The following is an 18065-nucleotide window of genomic DNA, read 5'->3' as shown; positions in this document are numbered from 1 at the left end:
GCTGAGCTTCGGGCAGCGAAAATTGAAATGAGTTCCATTGCAGATGAAACAGTCGCCGTCCTTTGGTGCCACTACAGCTCTGGTATGCATTGCGACGGGTTTCGTGGGCGCTTCCTTCCTTTGTAAACCAGAGTCGGGCCATGACGCCGCCAACGAGCGGGCTCTTTGTTCAATGAACTCTAGCAGAGCATTAAAAGCTGGAATTTCCGTATCCTTCAGGCTCAACTCCCACTGCTCCTTCGACGTTGCATCTAGCTTCTGGGTAAGCACATATACAAGCATAGCGTCCCACTTGTCCCTTATGTTCAGCGTCTCTAAGGCTCTCGTGCACTCCATACTTTTATCCACGATAGTTCTAAGTGAATTGGAGCTGCTATTCATCGTAGCTGGCGAAATACAATTCCCGTTTGTTCTCGTACCGCTTCTTGATTGTATCCCACGCGATTGGGTAAATAACATCCGAAATGGACAGTGATTTGATCATTTTTGCGGCATTCCCGGTCAAACTGGATTTAAGGTAGGTAAACTTCTGAGCATCCGATAGGTCTGCGTTGCCATGTATGGCGGTCAGATACATATCCCGGAAAGAGATCCAGTCTTTTTTTTCGCCAGAAAACGTCGGCAAATTGATCTTCGGCAATTTAATCTCGGTATGAGATGACTTGTGTGGGAACGTCGACGGCTTTGGAAGGAGAGTTGACTTGATGCGCCTCAGCTCGCAAGTGACATCCGTGTATAGGGTAAATAGTTTGTTATACTCCGCCATATGATCGTCACTGTTGTCAGAATCCAACGTAATGATACGAATATGGGCGTCGTCAGCATTCTGCCATGATTTATCTGCTTCTTCCATATGAAACTCTGATTGTTGTAGATTGAGTGGCATCTTCAGATGGTTATTGATTCTACCTGCAATGTTACTTAAGACCAGATCTGCTTTTCCCCTTTCAGCGAGAGATTTTCCCAATGTCGTTGGAGCCATCTTGAGTACTTCCAGAATGAATCGACACGGATATGACTGACGGTTCGGCACGAGGAACGTCCCTTAGAACCCAAGACTGGAATTAGCGATCAGAATCCCACGTAAATGTAGCCGACTCTAAAATATCCGGCTCAACGGACCAAAAATGTCGTGTCTAATCGCGTACTCCATGTCCAATGAAAGCTAATGGTAGGCAGAATAACTCTGAACGAAAGAATGACACCCAGTTTGGAAGATCAACAATGAACATTCTTTAATTTCTCCTCATTATATATCGAATAATAAACCAAATAAAAAATATAAATTAACAAACGTTATTTACAAAGTAGATAAAAGCGATAACGCGAAAAAATGAATTTTTTCCTGATTGTAACATCAAAAGTGCATAAGCGAAACACCCAGTTTTCCGTATTTCTGCGATTTCATCATCAAATTTCAACTGATAGGGTAAGAATTGCGGATGATACGTGACTTGGGTATTCAGACATTTACTAAGGCGCTAAGTTTGGGTACGGACGCGCAAAGGGCAACTTCAGTTTTGAGACTAATACTTTTAATACTCAATTTAGCTATTTGGGTCGTTTACTGCGTATTTTAACTTTCGAGCTATTGTGTGAATATTTGGAGCGGGATTGTTTTAATAACATGGATACTGAAAAGGGCTTTAATTGATTTTTCACAACGCAATTGACAGATGGCGATTATTCTTAATCTAGAGAATGGTTGATAAAGTACTATTTAAAAAGAACTCGTAGATTGTTATACTCCGCAACTTTCGAGCTATTGTGTGAATATTTGGAGCGGGATTGTTTTAATAACATGGATACTGAAAAGGGCTTTAATTGATTTTTCACAACGCAATTGACAGATGGCGATTATTCTTAATCTAGAGAATGGTTGATAAAGTACTATTTAAAAAGAACTCGTAGATTGTTATACTCCGCAAACTAAGTTTATCTACAGAGTGATTAATTTCTTTATATAATAGACCGGTTGGATTAAGAAAGTAATATAATGGATTTTTATTTTTGATAAAATTACTTTTATGTGCGCTAATTATGTTAACGGGAAAGGTTATTAAGATATGGTTACTAATGTCACATCTTGTTTTCTCTTAGTTCAGGATACACGATTAAATTCCGTTACCGGTACATAATTATATATTTTTTTTATTATAATAAATATATTTATGGTATAAGAAGGCTTTGATTTTAAAATTTATAACTTATATCATTGGAATACGTTTGTTTCAATTATTTAAAAACCTTAATGTGTTGGTAATTCTTTTATTTTATTGCTTACAAATAAAATTATATTTTTAAATCTATGATTTTACTGTAAAATGAACATAAAGAAAACATTATTATTTAACAGTTGAAATTTTGTTGATGCTCTTTAATTTTTAAAATGAACTTTTAAAGAAGTTGCATTTGAATATAATTCCCGAAAACCAATTTTTTAGATTTTCGAGTTACCTAAAAGGTTTCGTAGAGATGAATCGATCTTAAAATGTAATAGTTATAAATAATGTGTCCATGGTAAGTATTCAAATAACAAATAACATTCTATTGCAGTTTCTAAACAAGGTTATTTTCAATAAGTCGTTCATAGCCTTTTACGACGACTATAGCGGGTGATAGCGGAAAGCTAAAATTAATTATTAAGTAAAAACCCATAGCTAATAGTTAAGTGTTTATTTTAATCACACATTTTAATAACCTTCATTTTTGCAGAATTGAAATTTTAGATGTAAATCGAACTGAAGTTGGTCATGACTGTGTGACATTTACTAAGGACAAAAAGGTATACACTAATATTAGAACGTTTATTTTCGACAATGATCCGTTCAGGTAGCTTGTGTAGACAATTCTTAATTTTAAACCACATCGAAGGCATATTTCGCCGCAGAACTTCCTTCTTTTATTTCATATCACGGTCCCACTGCCATTGTTTTACTTTCTACATTAGGCATTACTAAGTTTTTAAAATCTTATTTCGATAAGTGTTAAACCAAGAATAAAAATACAGATTTATTAATAAAAAAGCTAGGTTATTTCCAAATACATTACATAAGGTTCAAGTCAGATAGCGATTATTAAAGTGTATAGATTCGATATTGCCTAGGAGGGTGGTGGGAAGCCCTTCACGCCAAGCTAGCCATCAACTCCATATAACCGAAAACACCAACAAGTTTTTATAGAACGTATAAGCCGAGAAACTCGAGGAAAACCCCTTTAAGATTGTCAAAACACACTTATTATCTTTCTTGACCTTCTTTCGCATTGACGTGTTTAAAAAGCAGAAGAAAGTACCTTTACGAGGTTTCCGAGAGTCATACCAGTAGATTATATTCTTAGATACCAAAATACAGTTTTATCATTTGTAAAAAGTTTTATTGTTTTCTTTATCCTTTCGTTATTTTATAGACGTCGTCTATGGACTTATATTTCGATTTTTATCACATAAACTACAAGAGTTTTCAAACGTGCAGTTTTTTCAGTCCCATCGACACCTCATCGGTTTCAATTGTCAGCAAGAACCCAATTGCACTTGAAAAGGATTCATTGCGCGCTTTGATTCCCAATAATGTAAGCAAAACATAATTCCTTGGGTTGAGTAAGGGAACTTTGATTAAAGAAGCTGATGTTGTTCCAAGCACTTTAAGTATAAAAACTTAGTATACTCTAAATTTCTTAATCGACAAACTCTAAAATGCCACGATGTTCAGCTTTTGATGCGGGGTCTTTTTTTGAAGATTTTGTCTTTACAATACTAAATTGTTAAGTATTATCGATTAATGGATTTATATCTTTAAAATGATATTTCTAAGTCATAATCTAAATGAAATTTCGAATGAGTTGCTTTTAGCAAATATCGTAGAGTGAAAATTTTTAAAGCATTTTTGTATTTCATCGTATTATAAAAATATTTCTTCTAAAATAACATTTTTCTAGGTATCGGTTCAAATTATACTTTTGCTTTTAACTGGTGCAATATTTTTGCTGATACCCAAGATAGTGAAAGGAATGAATTCGAAAAGGAGCCGATATACGTTCATTGATTTCATAAAACACTATGGCCGTGAGCTATGGAATCTCTGGAAAATTCTTTTTAAACAAGGTTTGTACCTTTTCGAATGATTATTATCTTCCACATTTTATAACTAATTAAATTATTTGAATATTTATAAACATTTCTAATTTGAAAACCACAGTTCAAGCGTCACTTATTAACGGGCGTAAATAGTGTATTGAAACTAGAGTGTAATAAATGCAGTAAATGTAATATTAAATTCTCATTTAAAAATCTACAATTCGGTTTATCAAGGAGCAGCAAACACAGCACCTCACCCAAGGAGAATGAAACCCGTCAAAAGTCGAGCATTGTCTTGTGTACAGTTTTCATTGGTTAGACAATTTAGCACCTGCTGCCGTCGGAAGGGGAAAATTCGGAAGTGGTCTTTCTCCCGCCCGTAAAAGTTCGTCCAATGTAATTTGTACACAACACGGCGTTAGCGTGTTTAAAGGCTAGCTGCGTTCTCCTTGTGTTTGTTGCACCTAAATTTTATAAGGTAGGTGTTTATAACAATTGTATGCAAGGAGCAGTTTAAAAAAAAATTACTTTGAACGGATCATCTTCCATTTCGTTGGATGTAACGCCCGCTCAAAAAGTTGCATTTGGCAGTACTTAAGTCTAGGGAGCTGTTAACTCGCGTGGCATGTAGGGCTTGCCACCACCCTCCTACGCATTGTAACCCGGGACCCTGAATTACTAGCTATAAATGTCGCTTGATGACTAGCCTAGCTGATAATTTATTTTTTACACTAAAAATAATTAACTGCTCTTAGTGCTTCTATCATGCTCCTATTGATATAAGAAGACATTCCTTCAATTTCAATTTGTGACTAATACCACGCTCTCACCTACCCTCGGAAACATTATGACTCGTTTCGCTCTTGCAGCGGTTCGTAGCGTTTGAAATACTCTTTGTTCACACGTTCGTTTTGATGAAAATTTGCTATGCTTAATATAGTCACACAATTAGGTGTTCTTCTGCATTTGAGTTTCGATTCCAAACATTAAAATACATGCTCCTAGAAGAAATTAATTGTATTTTTTAAACCGTTCGCAACGGTTCCGGGGGAAGTTGTGACCTCGGCTAAATAGACGGAATGTTTTTTTTCAATTAGAAACATTTCTTTATTAACTATTCGTGAAGAAATTAAACTAAGAAAAATCTCAATTAGTAAAAGGTTAAATCCTTATAGCAAACAAAAAAATAACTGCGACCAATATCGCAAGAAAAAACGTTTGACCTATTTTGGAATCATATCAAATTAAGGCCAAATAATATCTTACGCTTAAAATATCCAAGGTTTCCTGACATTTAAATTCGTTATATGTACTTATTTATATTTTAATTAAATTTTTATACATACATTTATGATATCAGTAGGCTTTATTTATAATATGTACATATCCCTTTCAATACCCTAGTTAATGGTTTGTTTAAACCTAAAAATAAAAATTCGATTTTAAAACCATTCATTTAACGAGATTTTGTGAAAGCGAACGAGCGGTTCTATGAGATACTGAAATACTTGGAAAGTTCATGGAACCAATAAACTTAGGGACCTTCGGAGAAAAGTGGCTAAACGGAAATTGTAGAATTTGTTGGTAGAAACAAATCCTTTTGCGAATTCCTGGTGTCGTGCGACGTGTAAGACCTAGGTTTAAAATGATAAAATAAGTGAATAAGTAGATCAGTGCATTAAGAAAAGGGATCAAAAAGCTAAGCCCTGAACCAATTTTAAGAAAATTAAATACCTACAAAAGCTCGTAAAGATAAGTCTTCGAGCAAACAAAAAGACGCGAAATTGGACCAAATAGATCTTCGAGTGATAAACTAAATTAAATGAAGTAAAATAGCTGGAATATCCAAGGTAGACCAGTTTCGTCCGATTTGGACTCGTCAGTACCGTGCGGGAAATCTGGCTGGCGACTATTACACCGAAGAGAGAAACTAAGCCTAACATTTATAATTTCAAAATGCGTTGCGTAGCAACTGAAAGCCGAAAAGGGGGGAGTGTGGTAGAGAATAGTCAATACGATAAGTTAAGTTAGAAGAAACCATCTATGGACTGTGCGTAGGATGATTAAATACGCTAAAAATTAGATTAGTCCATAATAATAGCTAAACCCTAAACAAATTTGAAGAAATTAAAAACTTACTAATAACTTGTATCAATAGGTCTTCGAGCAAACAAAAAGACGCGAATCTCGGATCAAATAGATATTCGAGTAATACACTTCATAAAAACTAAATAAAATAGCCAGAAATAACAACGGTAGACCGGTTTCCTTCTATAGTAAGTTTTTTAATTTCTTCAAATTTGTTTAGGATTTAGCTATATTATCCCTTTTAATTATGGACGTATCTACTTTTTCGCGTATTTTATCATCCTCCTCACAGTCCATAGGTGGTTTCTTCTAACTTAAATTATCGTGTATACTATTCTCCACCACACTCCCCCCTTTTCGGATTTCCGTTGCTATATGCAACGCGTTTTGAAATTTATAATGTTTTGGCTTAGTTTTTATTTTCCCGCTAATTCGTTCCATGGGACAATTGTCCCTTTTAATATTTTCCAGCCATTTCTTACATCGGTCTAAATACGCAGTTCTTAGTTCTCTAACGCTAGTCAAACCTACTGTTGCATGGAACCAATTCCAGACTGTTTCTACAAGTAAGAGAAGTGTAATAAGGCTAAGGAAACTAGACCATTAATATTAAGGATATTGTTTTAATAACTTTCCAATTTCATTAGGTTTTATGTCATAAAACTACCAAAGTTATTAAACTAAATAATGATAAGAAGTAATCTCAGGAAAATCAGTTAAAGCTTTTAAAAACCGTGAAACTACGACCTTGAATCGATGAGTGAAGTTCAAATAAAACGAACGTTTAAACATAGCCTACGATAGTAAATAGGTCGCATCATAATGTCAAAACCCATAACGCAATAGAAATACGACCGGTGGCGCTGTATTCTATTTCCATTTGTACCAGAAATGGAGGAGGAACTGGGGGAAGATAATCTGAAAATTTTAAACGCCAGATAATGCCGCATTTTGTACTAGTATTTGAATACTACGTTATTTATTTTCTTAATATTTTCTGTAAAATAACTTAATGCGAAGAAATTCCAATCACCAGGAATATTTAACTAAGTTTAAGTCTTTAAAAATTTTATAACAGATTTTAAATATAGGCGATATTGATTAAGGCGTCAAACTATGATAACCCAAATATCGCCACTAAAAAGTTTTTGCTATCAAAAACTGAAAGTATTAAATGATACTTTACGTGATCAACTCCCTTCGTTTAACGACTTCAGGGATGCTCATTCGGCTATTTCCCCCGAGCGAAAACCAGCCTAATCTGGCTATGTTAATGGTATTATTGGTAATAAAAAAATAAATAAGGGCCTATAAAGGACTGAAAATAAAGTTAACTTCTTACTGTTTATGAAGTAAAATGGATAAAAGAGTGTAAAATAAGTACTGAAACCCTCCACGAAAGGACTGAATTTGGGGAGCAGAAGGTTTAAATATGTTTTATGATAAAACCCTGATTGGTCTTAAATATTGGAAAAAGTTCTAATCACTTTAGAGGTCTAAATTAAAACCTTTATTTTTAACAGTGTGCTTGTTACATATTGGTCTCTATAGAGGTGTTAGAAACGGTTCAATGAGAGAGTTGATTATTTTTCTCTAAGTTAAGATTTCTTTAAAGGGTCTATTAGGGCTCCCTATTAGGGATATTTTTAAAATTTGTCATCATTTCTTAAGATGTGGATATACATACTAATTCCTTTTACAACATGATGATAATAAACTGGATTATTGGAATGTTTTGCGTCGGCATCCTTGTACAATCGGTGCTGGTGTCAGAATTTTCCACCACCACGTACATTACGATCAATACCGTGAAGGATGTAATGGACAACGTGCCCAGGGTGAGACCATTCATTTGGAAGAATTCCTACTATGATGAATATTTAAAGGTATTGAATTAAGTACGAACTTAGAGAACACCGTAAGTGGTGCTTAATGATTTGCTTACTTTGCTCAACATGCTCAGACTCTATTAAACCTATTTTACTTCAATGAATTCCAGGTTATTATTTTGTCGCCAGTTTTGAGCTTCCATTGTCATAAAGTCATTTAGCTGCAAATACTTAATCTTATTTAAAATAAAATTGGGATATGACAATTTAGATTAAGATGGATAATAATTTTGATTAAAAGGATAAAATATATTAAAAAGGAAAATAACAAGTTATATTTAATTGGAAAATAACCAATTAGATCAAATAGGAAATATCCAATTAGATCAAATATGAAATAACAATTTAAATAAAATATGAAAATAACAATTTAGATTAAAAAGGGAAAAATAATTTATAATAAATTGAAAAAGAACAGTTTAGTATTACCAATAACATTATATTAAAGAAAAAATTAAGAAAGAACAGTGTAGATTAAATAGGAAGATAACATGTAACATAAAATAATAAATAATCAATTTAAATAAAAAAGGAAAGTTACAAGTTCGGTTAAATAGGAAAGTTACAACTTAATTTAAATAGGAATAAACAATTTAGATAAAATATTAATATAACAAATTAGTTTTAATGGAGAATTAACAATGTTATTACAGAACGAATCAGTGAGATTTTGCAATGGCGCATGTATGTACATGTTTACTGTCCAAAAACGAGAGAGATTTAGCAGGCAGGGAAACGATGATTGCAAGTAACGGTTTTTCGCGGTATCCAAATATTGTGATCTAGATTTAAAAGCAAGTGTTGCCGCCATTAAACGCACTATAACGGCCAAAGAATTACGTTGCTCAAGCTATTATGGTTACGGAAATCAGAAGCTCTTTTAGTTGATTGGCTCTTTCTTAACGTCAGGTTAGCGTAAATTAAGGAAAATTGCATGTAATTATTATATGTACTTCATAATGGTTTTTTAGTTTCGGAAGTAGTTTGGATGTTGTGAAATTCAGTCAGTTTCTGAAATCTTTAATTTTATGATAATTTGGTTTATTTAAAATGATTTGATTCAAAAGTATGTCTCTGCTTTCAGTAGCCATGGCTACGATTAGTTTTTTTTTACTTTTCAAAAGCATTTTTTTTAAAGATTAGACGTTTCTTAAATTTTCTATTAACAATTGACTATCCAACATTAATTGGTACTATTTTCAGAAATAAATTTATTATAACTTTCAACTGATCAAGTTTCACAATTCTACATTCTAAATTTGGTATCCGTTTGTCATTTTCTTCTTTTAACAGATAGAATTATCGTTGCCTTCTCTGAATGCTATAGTTATTTAAATGCAGATTTTTTAGTCTCAAAGTAATAATCTCAAGTTAAGTTAAGTACTGGAATTTTGAATAACAACCAGTTAAACATTGTTAAAAAAACGAATGAAATAGAGTTTTTTTACTCGGAACCAATTAACTACTCTCTACAGACTGTTTTATAATCGGTTAATCTGATTTTGATTCAGTAAATACCGTTGAAACACTAGGTGATATAAGACCAAATAAAATTCAAACAATCGGCTTCTACGGCTAGTTTAAATTTGCATATTTTAATTTGACTTCAATTCCTAAAGTATCTATGGTCACAGTCACACTAGACCTTAAAACTCGTCCTATGTTGGATTAAATAGGGGTTTGAGGCCATGAAATTCAGATTATCTCGCGAATATAACTGGATTTCCGTGGCAGTGTGACCGTGGCTTATTTCTATTCATCCAAATTTGAACAATTTTTTCCCCTTTTTTCAGACCTCAAATAACCCAATAGATAACGAGCTCAGAAAGTATTCTTACGATCAGGGTTATTTGTTGGATATATCAAATGTACTCCACGGGATAAAAACACTCCTTGATGAAACATATTTGGCGCTTTTTATGTCCGAGTCTTTATTTATTCTTCTCGCAAAAACTTTGATTGCAATGGAAAATGAAGAGACGCTTTATATTGGAGAACCACTTTACAGTGCCAGTTTCGCAATGCCCACTGGAATGAACGTCAGTCAACAGTGTAAGGAATCACTAAACCAAAAGTATGTTGAAATAAGAATAAAATGCTTAGGCCAAGAGGAACGATTCAGAAGTTGAAAGGGGCCAAGCCAAGGAAGCCCTGGCATACCGAGGGAGGGGCACTTTGAAAGCCTTTCTTTTAAAAGCGGGAAACCATCTAGATTTAGTCATTTTAAGCTTGCGGAAATTTTAGATGAATTTAACGTTATAATCTACACAAAAATTGTATTGAACCAAGAATATATTTATTTATACTCAGGGAAAATAAATATGTCCAGATTATTTTTAGCGTTTCTCCAATTCCAGCCGTTGGGGCCCCCGGTATGCTCCTCCGCTTCAATAAAATTAAATAATACTGCAGTATCATTAGCAGAGCACACTGTCTAGATAATTTAAGTATTATCTTTTCTCGTCTTGAGTTAATATTGACTTCATTTGCATTAACTAGGCAATTTGATGTTTTTAAAGTTAAAGTAGATAATAAAATTACTTATCCTTCTCAACAAATTATTTGGAAACCCTGTCCCCCAACGGTTCGTAAGCGCTTATTTATTATTTTGTAGATCGAGGAAATTTATCTTCCTTTAAACAAGTAGACGACATTCCAAAATTTATATTGTATTTGAATACTTTTATTAGCTGTAGAGGTATTTATGTCGGAAAGGAATAAGAAATAACTACCATAAACCAAGTTATTAAACACTATCGTCTGGTTAAGTTGATTAAAGTAAATGCATGCTGAATACAAACACAAGTTACTAACGCTATCACTGAATTGCAAGAATATGCGGTATATTTTTAAATACACTTTTGCCATATTTATTTCAAAGATTTAAACAACTTTTTAGAATGGAGTCAATTTGGAAAATTCGGGTGAGCTTATTTGGTAATTTCAGGGCCTAGCGCCGCCACTGATTCCAAAGAAACTACTTACCAATTACCTTATTCCCAAGCTTATCTTCTACTTATTAGCGTCTTAAAGGAAAAATTAAAAAAAATCGCCTCTCCTAAAATATTTTTAAAATAATTAGATTATTTAAATAACAGCTCTCGAGGTTATCGATAATTCTTTTTAGGATATAATAGTTTGTTAATTTAATTTGCCATTAAATTTTCCAGACACCAAAAATTATTCAATTTTGATATTAATTGATTTAATTGCTTATATAAATGTTGCAACCTAAATTTTACAAAGGTCCCTATTCACATCTTGGAAATGTATTTGAAGAAACGGTTTGTATTAATTTTGAAATCGTCTATTATCGCGCTCTCACTCTACATACAGGTGAAAACACATTATATTGACGCCACTCTCTTCAAAAAGTGATTCCCCGATAAAAGACCACGCCCCCTTTACTTTTCCTGGTGTAATATTTCATTTTACTCCCGATAAGGGGAAAAACATTGTTGTACGATTGCAAGCTCCTTCTCTTTAAGGGCGGAGAATATCTTCTGGAACTGTTGAAAACAGAGGCTATAATTTTGTCTTCTTATTCTGTGTCGAGGGACTGATCACTCCGCGTAATCGGTGTACAAAGCCGTACCTTTGACGCGTAATATTTCAAGTCCCTGCCTTTGGTAGTGCTAATCTAAGCGTAATCCGGCGTAATCGATGTACAGACTTTCTAAGAGTGGTTAGCCCCTCGTTCTGTGTTTACCTTAGTGCATTCTTAAAACATGTTATAGATCAATTAATTGGTTTTCTTTTCTTTAGCAATTAGATAATAGTTACAAAAACTTTAAATTAAAATGTTTCAGATTTGTAATACAACAAGAGATTCATTTGTTGGAACTTCTGGAGAGGAAACAAATTTGGGAAATGGGAAAATGGAAATTTAAAGCAGCTGACGACAAAGAATTTGTTATGAGTCTCAATGAATTTAAATCTAGTGGTGTGTTTTTGGTTACTGGTTTACTCTTTTCTTCTTGTATATTGCTCCTCACTCGTTTTAAATGATTCATTTTCAATCAATAAAAAAATCCACCAGTTGACTTTCTTATGTGATTACCTCCCGGTATTATCGACGGCTATTGACAAAAAGATTATTTAAATTTGTTATCATATTTTTAAGTTCAGAATTTAATACAAGCCAGACATTTGATTAAACTACGGAAATATTTAAAATTGAGCGTTTAATAATGCAAAACTATAAAAATTTTAAAATGAGATTGTGTCACATCTAAACAAATTCTTAATTTGAATAAATAAGATTGAAGAAAGTTTAAGCCGTGTTAGCTTGTATTTTGTTTGATATGATTAACTTTCTTTGCACAAATGGTACAAATATAAATAATGTTTTGTTCTAAAATCTTTTTTAAACTAATTTTAAAATTTATGGTACAAAAATTATTGAATTTCACCTGTTAATCGTTTGTAGCTTTAAATAATTACTGACAGTTTAGATTCTAGTAGGTGTAGTAGAATAATTGAACATCACATGTAATTTGATGGTGTTGTGGTTTTGGATTTTATTTTTTGATTAAAAAACTGAAAGGTGAATATTGCTTATTTGGAAATAATGGGTTAAATGAAGTCAACGGCCGAGAAATAATATAGAAATGTGATTAGAGTAAGTCATAATTAACGGGTTTGTAAAATGAGACGCCCGGAAACTGATCCAAAAAAAATCCGTGAACGAAATAGAAGAAACAATTTAAAACAAACATTTATCATTCAGTTTTGGCGATTCAAAGTTTCAAATTTAGTATATCGTATACTTCCATCGTCTAGGAAAGTGTTATTCGAACTTCTTAGACATCTTAGAACCCCCTAACTGTTTTGTGCCAAAAGGCAAATCATATTTTTATATTATAGAAAAAACCTTAAAATCTATCATGATTTAATCGGATTAAATAAATATCTATACTACTGGCCGTATAGACATTTCAAATCATTAAATTAAAATATTTTTATTTTAATTATTATTTTAATCATTATGATCTTCCTCGCATTTAATACTTAAAAATATAAATTGATTTTATAATATCTTTTCATTTAAAGCTTCTTAAAATATGTCAAACTTAATCGATCAAATAATCTTAACGCTTTAAAGGATTGATTGGAAAACATTTATTTTATTCCATTGGTTAATTAATACCTCAGCATAATGGAGTATTTTTCTTTTTATAATTTAATAAATAAGAATATCAGGTTATTTTGTTCATTCCAACTAGTCAATACAGCGCGGAGTTGCGGAATTTCTTGCACCGTTTAGAACCAAACTGTTTTTCTGGATATTGGTAGGCTGTTACCTTAACTGACGTCGTGAGTAACAAGATGTCAAGTACAACTATTAATTCAACTAGCAATGCACTTTCGGGTAGTGTTGCACCAAATTATTTACTTATTTCTCTAAAATGAAAACGTTTCCACAGTGTTACATTTTTATGGTTACGTACATGTAGCTTATCTTACGTTATATGACGAAATTCAAACTTTTGTTAAAATCTGGAGAGTAAGGAAAAAAATTGTTTAATTTGTCTTTTACAATAGTTCACCGGATAAGAATCCGCGTTTAAAATTAGAAGTAAAACATTAATATATGTTTCAGATTTTTAGTCGGTAGTTTTTAAGCGCAGAAATGGAGGTTTTTAGCCTTTAGAGAAACCGTTTCATTCGGCTAAAACAATTGTTATTGACGTAGAACCAGGGCCGTCTTTACGTGATTGGGGGCCCCTGGGCAAAGCGATACGCGGGGCCCCTAATAACTCCAGACAATTTCTTAAAGGCCTAGGTTTTTTTCTGCCTGTCCCCCTTTAAATTAACTTATTGGAGCACAAATACCCCGGTGGTAGGCCAACCGCTGAACATGTTGGCCTAATTTAAAGGGGGGCAGGCAGAAGAAAAACTAGGCTTTTAACCTCCAATGCAAAGTCCATCTTCGCCCGAATCTTCAAATATTGGTTCAAATAAAAAAAATGCGACGGTCTACACCGTCTATATCACGAAAAGACATGTTTTAGATAGGTTAAAAATTTGTAAAATGTAAATAGACAATACTACAATTTAAAAAATGTGAAAAACAATATTTGTAAGATTCATCTTTTTCACCTTACAAAAGTTGAAAATGGGGCCCTCCAGAATCTTGGGGCCCTAGGGCAGTGCCCTATTTGCCCAATGGGAAAGACGGCACTGCGTAGAACGACGCAAAACGTTTTCAATTTGTTGGATAATTTAACATCAATTAATCTATTAATATGTATTTCTTAGTGATAAATTGTCCGTCAACTAAAAAAATAGATACACGATACTTAATTTTCTAAGTTTCCAAGTGATAAAGAACCGTGAATACGCGTTTTAATTAGATAAGCTTATATATTAACTTTAAAAATTTTAATTCTACATTGTGACTGCAAAATTCCAACAATGACAAACTCTTACATAAAACCACTGAATATTCGTACACAATCCATACACTTTGTTCTCTCTATTTTAATGACGATTAATTCATGAACATTTGCTATACACACTATTTTATGCAATAATGAAGATCAAATATCCGTTTCCCAAGAGAACTTGCTTCTTAATATTTATTGAAAATTATTCCAAAAAGTAGTAAATGGAAACACGACATGGGTTAGAAGATACCTCAAAAGAAAACCCCTTGGCTACACACAGGGCCAGAGTTAAACGGGACAAAACAAATTCTCAAAATGCACAATTACGCTTTCCCTAATTAATGAATCAAATTGTTAAAATGGTAATTTAAATTTGAAGTTGTAACCCAGATAAACACTAGATTCAAATTGACAAAACGTTTCAGTAGATCAACTTTATGGCAATGGGAAAATAATTTTTGATTTAAACCCAGAATTGTTATTCTCAATTAAACGCATTACAATGGAGCACAATTATAATCATCCAAACGAAAGCTACGCCTCAAATAATGACAATGTTATATTGCCAAAGCTGTGGTTTGTGACCAAGGACCGGAACCCAAACTTTGTTCAGAAGTATGGGGATACTAATTGAAAAGCCATACATTAAAATTGATGAACAGAAAATTCATTTCTTCTTTGAGCCTCCCCATCTCTTGAAAAGTGTAATGAACCATTTTAAACGATATCCAATCATGGGGGAAGGCAAAGTAGTTTCTGGGATATATCTTCAAAATTTCTTTCAATTAGATGAAAAATTGGAAAGTTTCGAAGCGCTCATGAGTTGACACACAAGTTTATTAAATTACCTACATTTTCCTATATGAAAGTCAGCTAAGCAGCCCAAATTTTCAGTCAGAGTGTCGCCAATTGCATTCGAACATCATGCTCTTTGGGATTAGGAGACTTAATATTAAGCAGCACTTTCACGGCCGAGTTCCTTCTACACACAAACGACCTTTTTAATTTGTTCAATAGCAGGACTTTGAACAATGAAACCCTCTGCAAGTATAAAACCCATCCTTGTATCGAAAGTTGGAAACTCTCAATTCAGTCTTTCTTTTTCCTGTGGCGAGATCGAAAAGATAATTTCAGTTTTGAGTACTTATTAACGGGAAGGGTTAGTCAAGACTTTCAAGAAAATTACTTTGGTTCTAGTCGTCAAAAAGGATACCATAGAGATCAAATTGTATCGATGATTCGGATAAATTCATTTTAAACAAAAGTTACTTTAAGGAATCAACTCCAGGACCAGAGGAGGATTCATCTGATTTTGAAAAAATGGAGTCTCACAACTTCAAGGGAAATGCTCTGAATTTATATTTTGATAAAATGTTAGTAGTTGGGAACATTCCTCCTGGGGGGATTAAGCGGGAAATCCTCCCCCCCCCCTGATACGAGCACGTGTTTTGAATAACTTATTATATCAACAAGTGTTTAGATTAATTAGCCTAATTAGGATACATAAACATGTGGTTTGAAAAACGGTGCATATTAATTACCAATTTTTGGCGGGAAAATTCTTTATCATGTGTTTTGAATAAGCCATTTTCGTTGCCGGTTAGGAAAGCGCGGGAAAATGTTTGAATCAATAGCCTAAACAAGTTTTATCTTTGTTGAACTCTTATAATTAGACATTTTTGGCGGGAAATGTTTTAAGTCTTTGTTAGGGGTAAAGTTTGTATCGTTTTATTGGGTGAATTACCTGTAATCTTTGTTATGTTAGTAAGCATCGAGCTACCTTCAACAGCTTTTCCAGCCAGTTAAAAAATTTCATCGCTACAGTACTCGGCAGAGTGAAATGAGTTTTCAAGTACCAATTCTTAGCCAAAATCATCTTCGTAATGCCACTGTCAAATGTCGAGGAATAACTCTATGGGATAGTCTTTGCCCAAAATTTCTTGAAAACATTTCATTTTTAAGTAACTTTAAAAACAAAATTCGTGAATTTGTAGCTCAAACTAATGTATAAATCTATATTTGATTTTTGGAATTAAACATATGTTAGACTTCTGTGTATATAGTGATTTTAAAAATGTTTTGTACCTAGCTGAAAAGCAGTTGTTGAACTGAGTCTAGATATATAATAAAAAGCCAATTTATTATTAATATTACATAGAGTCCTAAAGTATGGAATTGTTTATCTTTCGAGTAATTGTGACTGAGATTTCGATATATATATTTCCAAATGGATGAAAGCTGGTTGTATACTTGTTGAGGATTGCCTAATAAAAATTTAAAGAGCGTGATATGCAGTAAATATAATAATAATCTAATAGCATTTCCAACGCTGAAATCATTTAGTGATTTTTAAGCCTATATTACTTAGGACCTGGTTGAACGGTTGAAGCCGAGGGGTAAGACAGTCTCAGATAATCTGTACACCGAGTTCGTGCATTTAGGACTGTTGAAGGTACATATTTTCAAGAGTTCGCGAGTTGCATTTTGCACTGTCAAACGTACGGCAGTGTAAACCAAGTTCGCAGAGTGTCTTACCCCTCGGTTCAAGCGTAGACGAAAATGGTTCTTTTTGTGAATCAATTACCTTTACCCACTGGAGGTGCTTTTTGTAATAAAATAAACAAGACCAAAATATTAAAATATCACTTTATTTTCAAATATAAAGGGCAATTATCCTTTTATTATTTAGACTGCTCTCACTGTTTATGAAGTTTTTAACAATCTCATCTAAATCAATCTCGTCTAATTTTTCTTGATACGCGTTTAATATGCTTTAATGATTTAATCTATATAGGCTGAGTTATTAAATAAGACTCAACACGTTTTAAAAGAGAAAATGATCGCACCGCGGTTGCAGATGTCGCGGGCATGACTAGAAACAGGTTGACAAGCTCTTCTGTAGTTGTGAAAAGTAACCGAGTCTCGTTTTCCATAGACTTTAGCTTTTCAACTACTACTGATAGATTTGTGGTTTCACCAGGTGAAAGAGAAGTTTCAACCCTAATTTAAGTGTTTCAGAATTTATGTACCTTTCTTCAATAGTAGCAATCATTTTCAGAGTCCATTTGTGGCAAATTCTTTTTTTTCTTCGTGGCCTAGAATGAAGTCCCTTGGCGTGCAACATATTGTATCGAACCTAAAAGCGCCCTTAAAGATACTCGTGCCGCTCTCCTTCGACAGCTGAGTGACCACTGGAGTAGTGTTTTTTATTTTATTCCATTTCCGTTTACAAGATCCGATTCCTTCAAGCATTTATCATGTTTTGCGGGAGTAGTTTTTTTTTAAATGCAAATATAAACATGAAGCACAAGACACTACCTTTAGTTTCGTCAAAATGAAGTGAAGAATGCTCCCTAAACCATTTTACTGAAAGATTTCCACTTGCACTCTTTAGCAGGTATAGTTAAGTGATGTAGATGGTTCGGAGAAACAGCGAGTATATAATTCTGTATTGGTGCGTCAGAATCCTTTGAATGCAATTGGTTTAAGTTAATAATTAAAATGGCACTTGAAAGGTTGGTGCGAAGCGTGCGAACGGAGCGATGCTCTAAACAAGTTTCAGTCATTTAGTCAAAGTTTCCATATCAAACTCTTATAATATAGCTAATAAAATTAAAGGAATTA

At 33.3% G+C, this 18065-nt stretch overlaps 2 protein-coding genes across 2 annotated transcripts; one reads left to right on the top strand and one right to left on the bottom strand.

Annotated features, from left to right (window-relative positions):
• Positions 1 to 373: 373 nt before the first annotated feature.
• LOC149945169 (uncharacterized) lies at positions 374 to 982 on the bottom strand. Its single transcript, XM_090176406.1, has one exon. The coding sequence runs from the start codon at positions 980 to 982 to the stop codon at positions 374 to 376; it is 609 nt and encodes a 202-aa protein (XP_090032532.1).
• Positions 983 to 1158: 176 nt separating this feature from the next.
• LOC149945168 (uncharacterized) lies at positions 1159 to 12211 on the top strand. Its single transcript, XM_090176405.1, has 7 exons — positions 1159 to 1208; positions 2716 to 2785; positions 3409 to 3570; positions 3937 to 4102; positions 7835 to 8001; positions 9846 to 10126; positions 11862 to 12211. The coding sequence occupies exons 1-7, from the start codon at positions 1159 to 1161 to the stop codon at positions 12058 to 12060; spliced, it is 1095 nt and encodes a 364-aa protein (XP_090032531.1). The 3' UTR covers positions 12061 to 12211.
• Positions 12212 to 18065: the final 5854 nt, after the last annotated feature.

Source organism: Leiobunum rupestre, chromosome 5 (assembly GCF_980474605.1).
Source record: "Leiobunum rupestre chromosome 5, qqLeiRupe1.1.hap1, whole genome shotgun sequence".
Lineage (NCBI taxonomy): Eukaryota > Metazoa > Arthropoda > Arachnida > Opiliones > Sclerosomatidae > Leiobunum > Leiobunum rupestre.
This window is presented reverse-complemented; position numbering and strand designations above follow the sequence as displayed.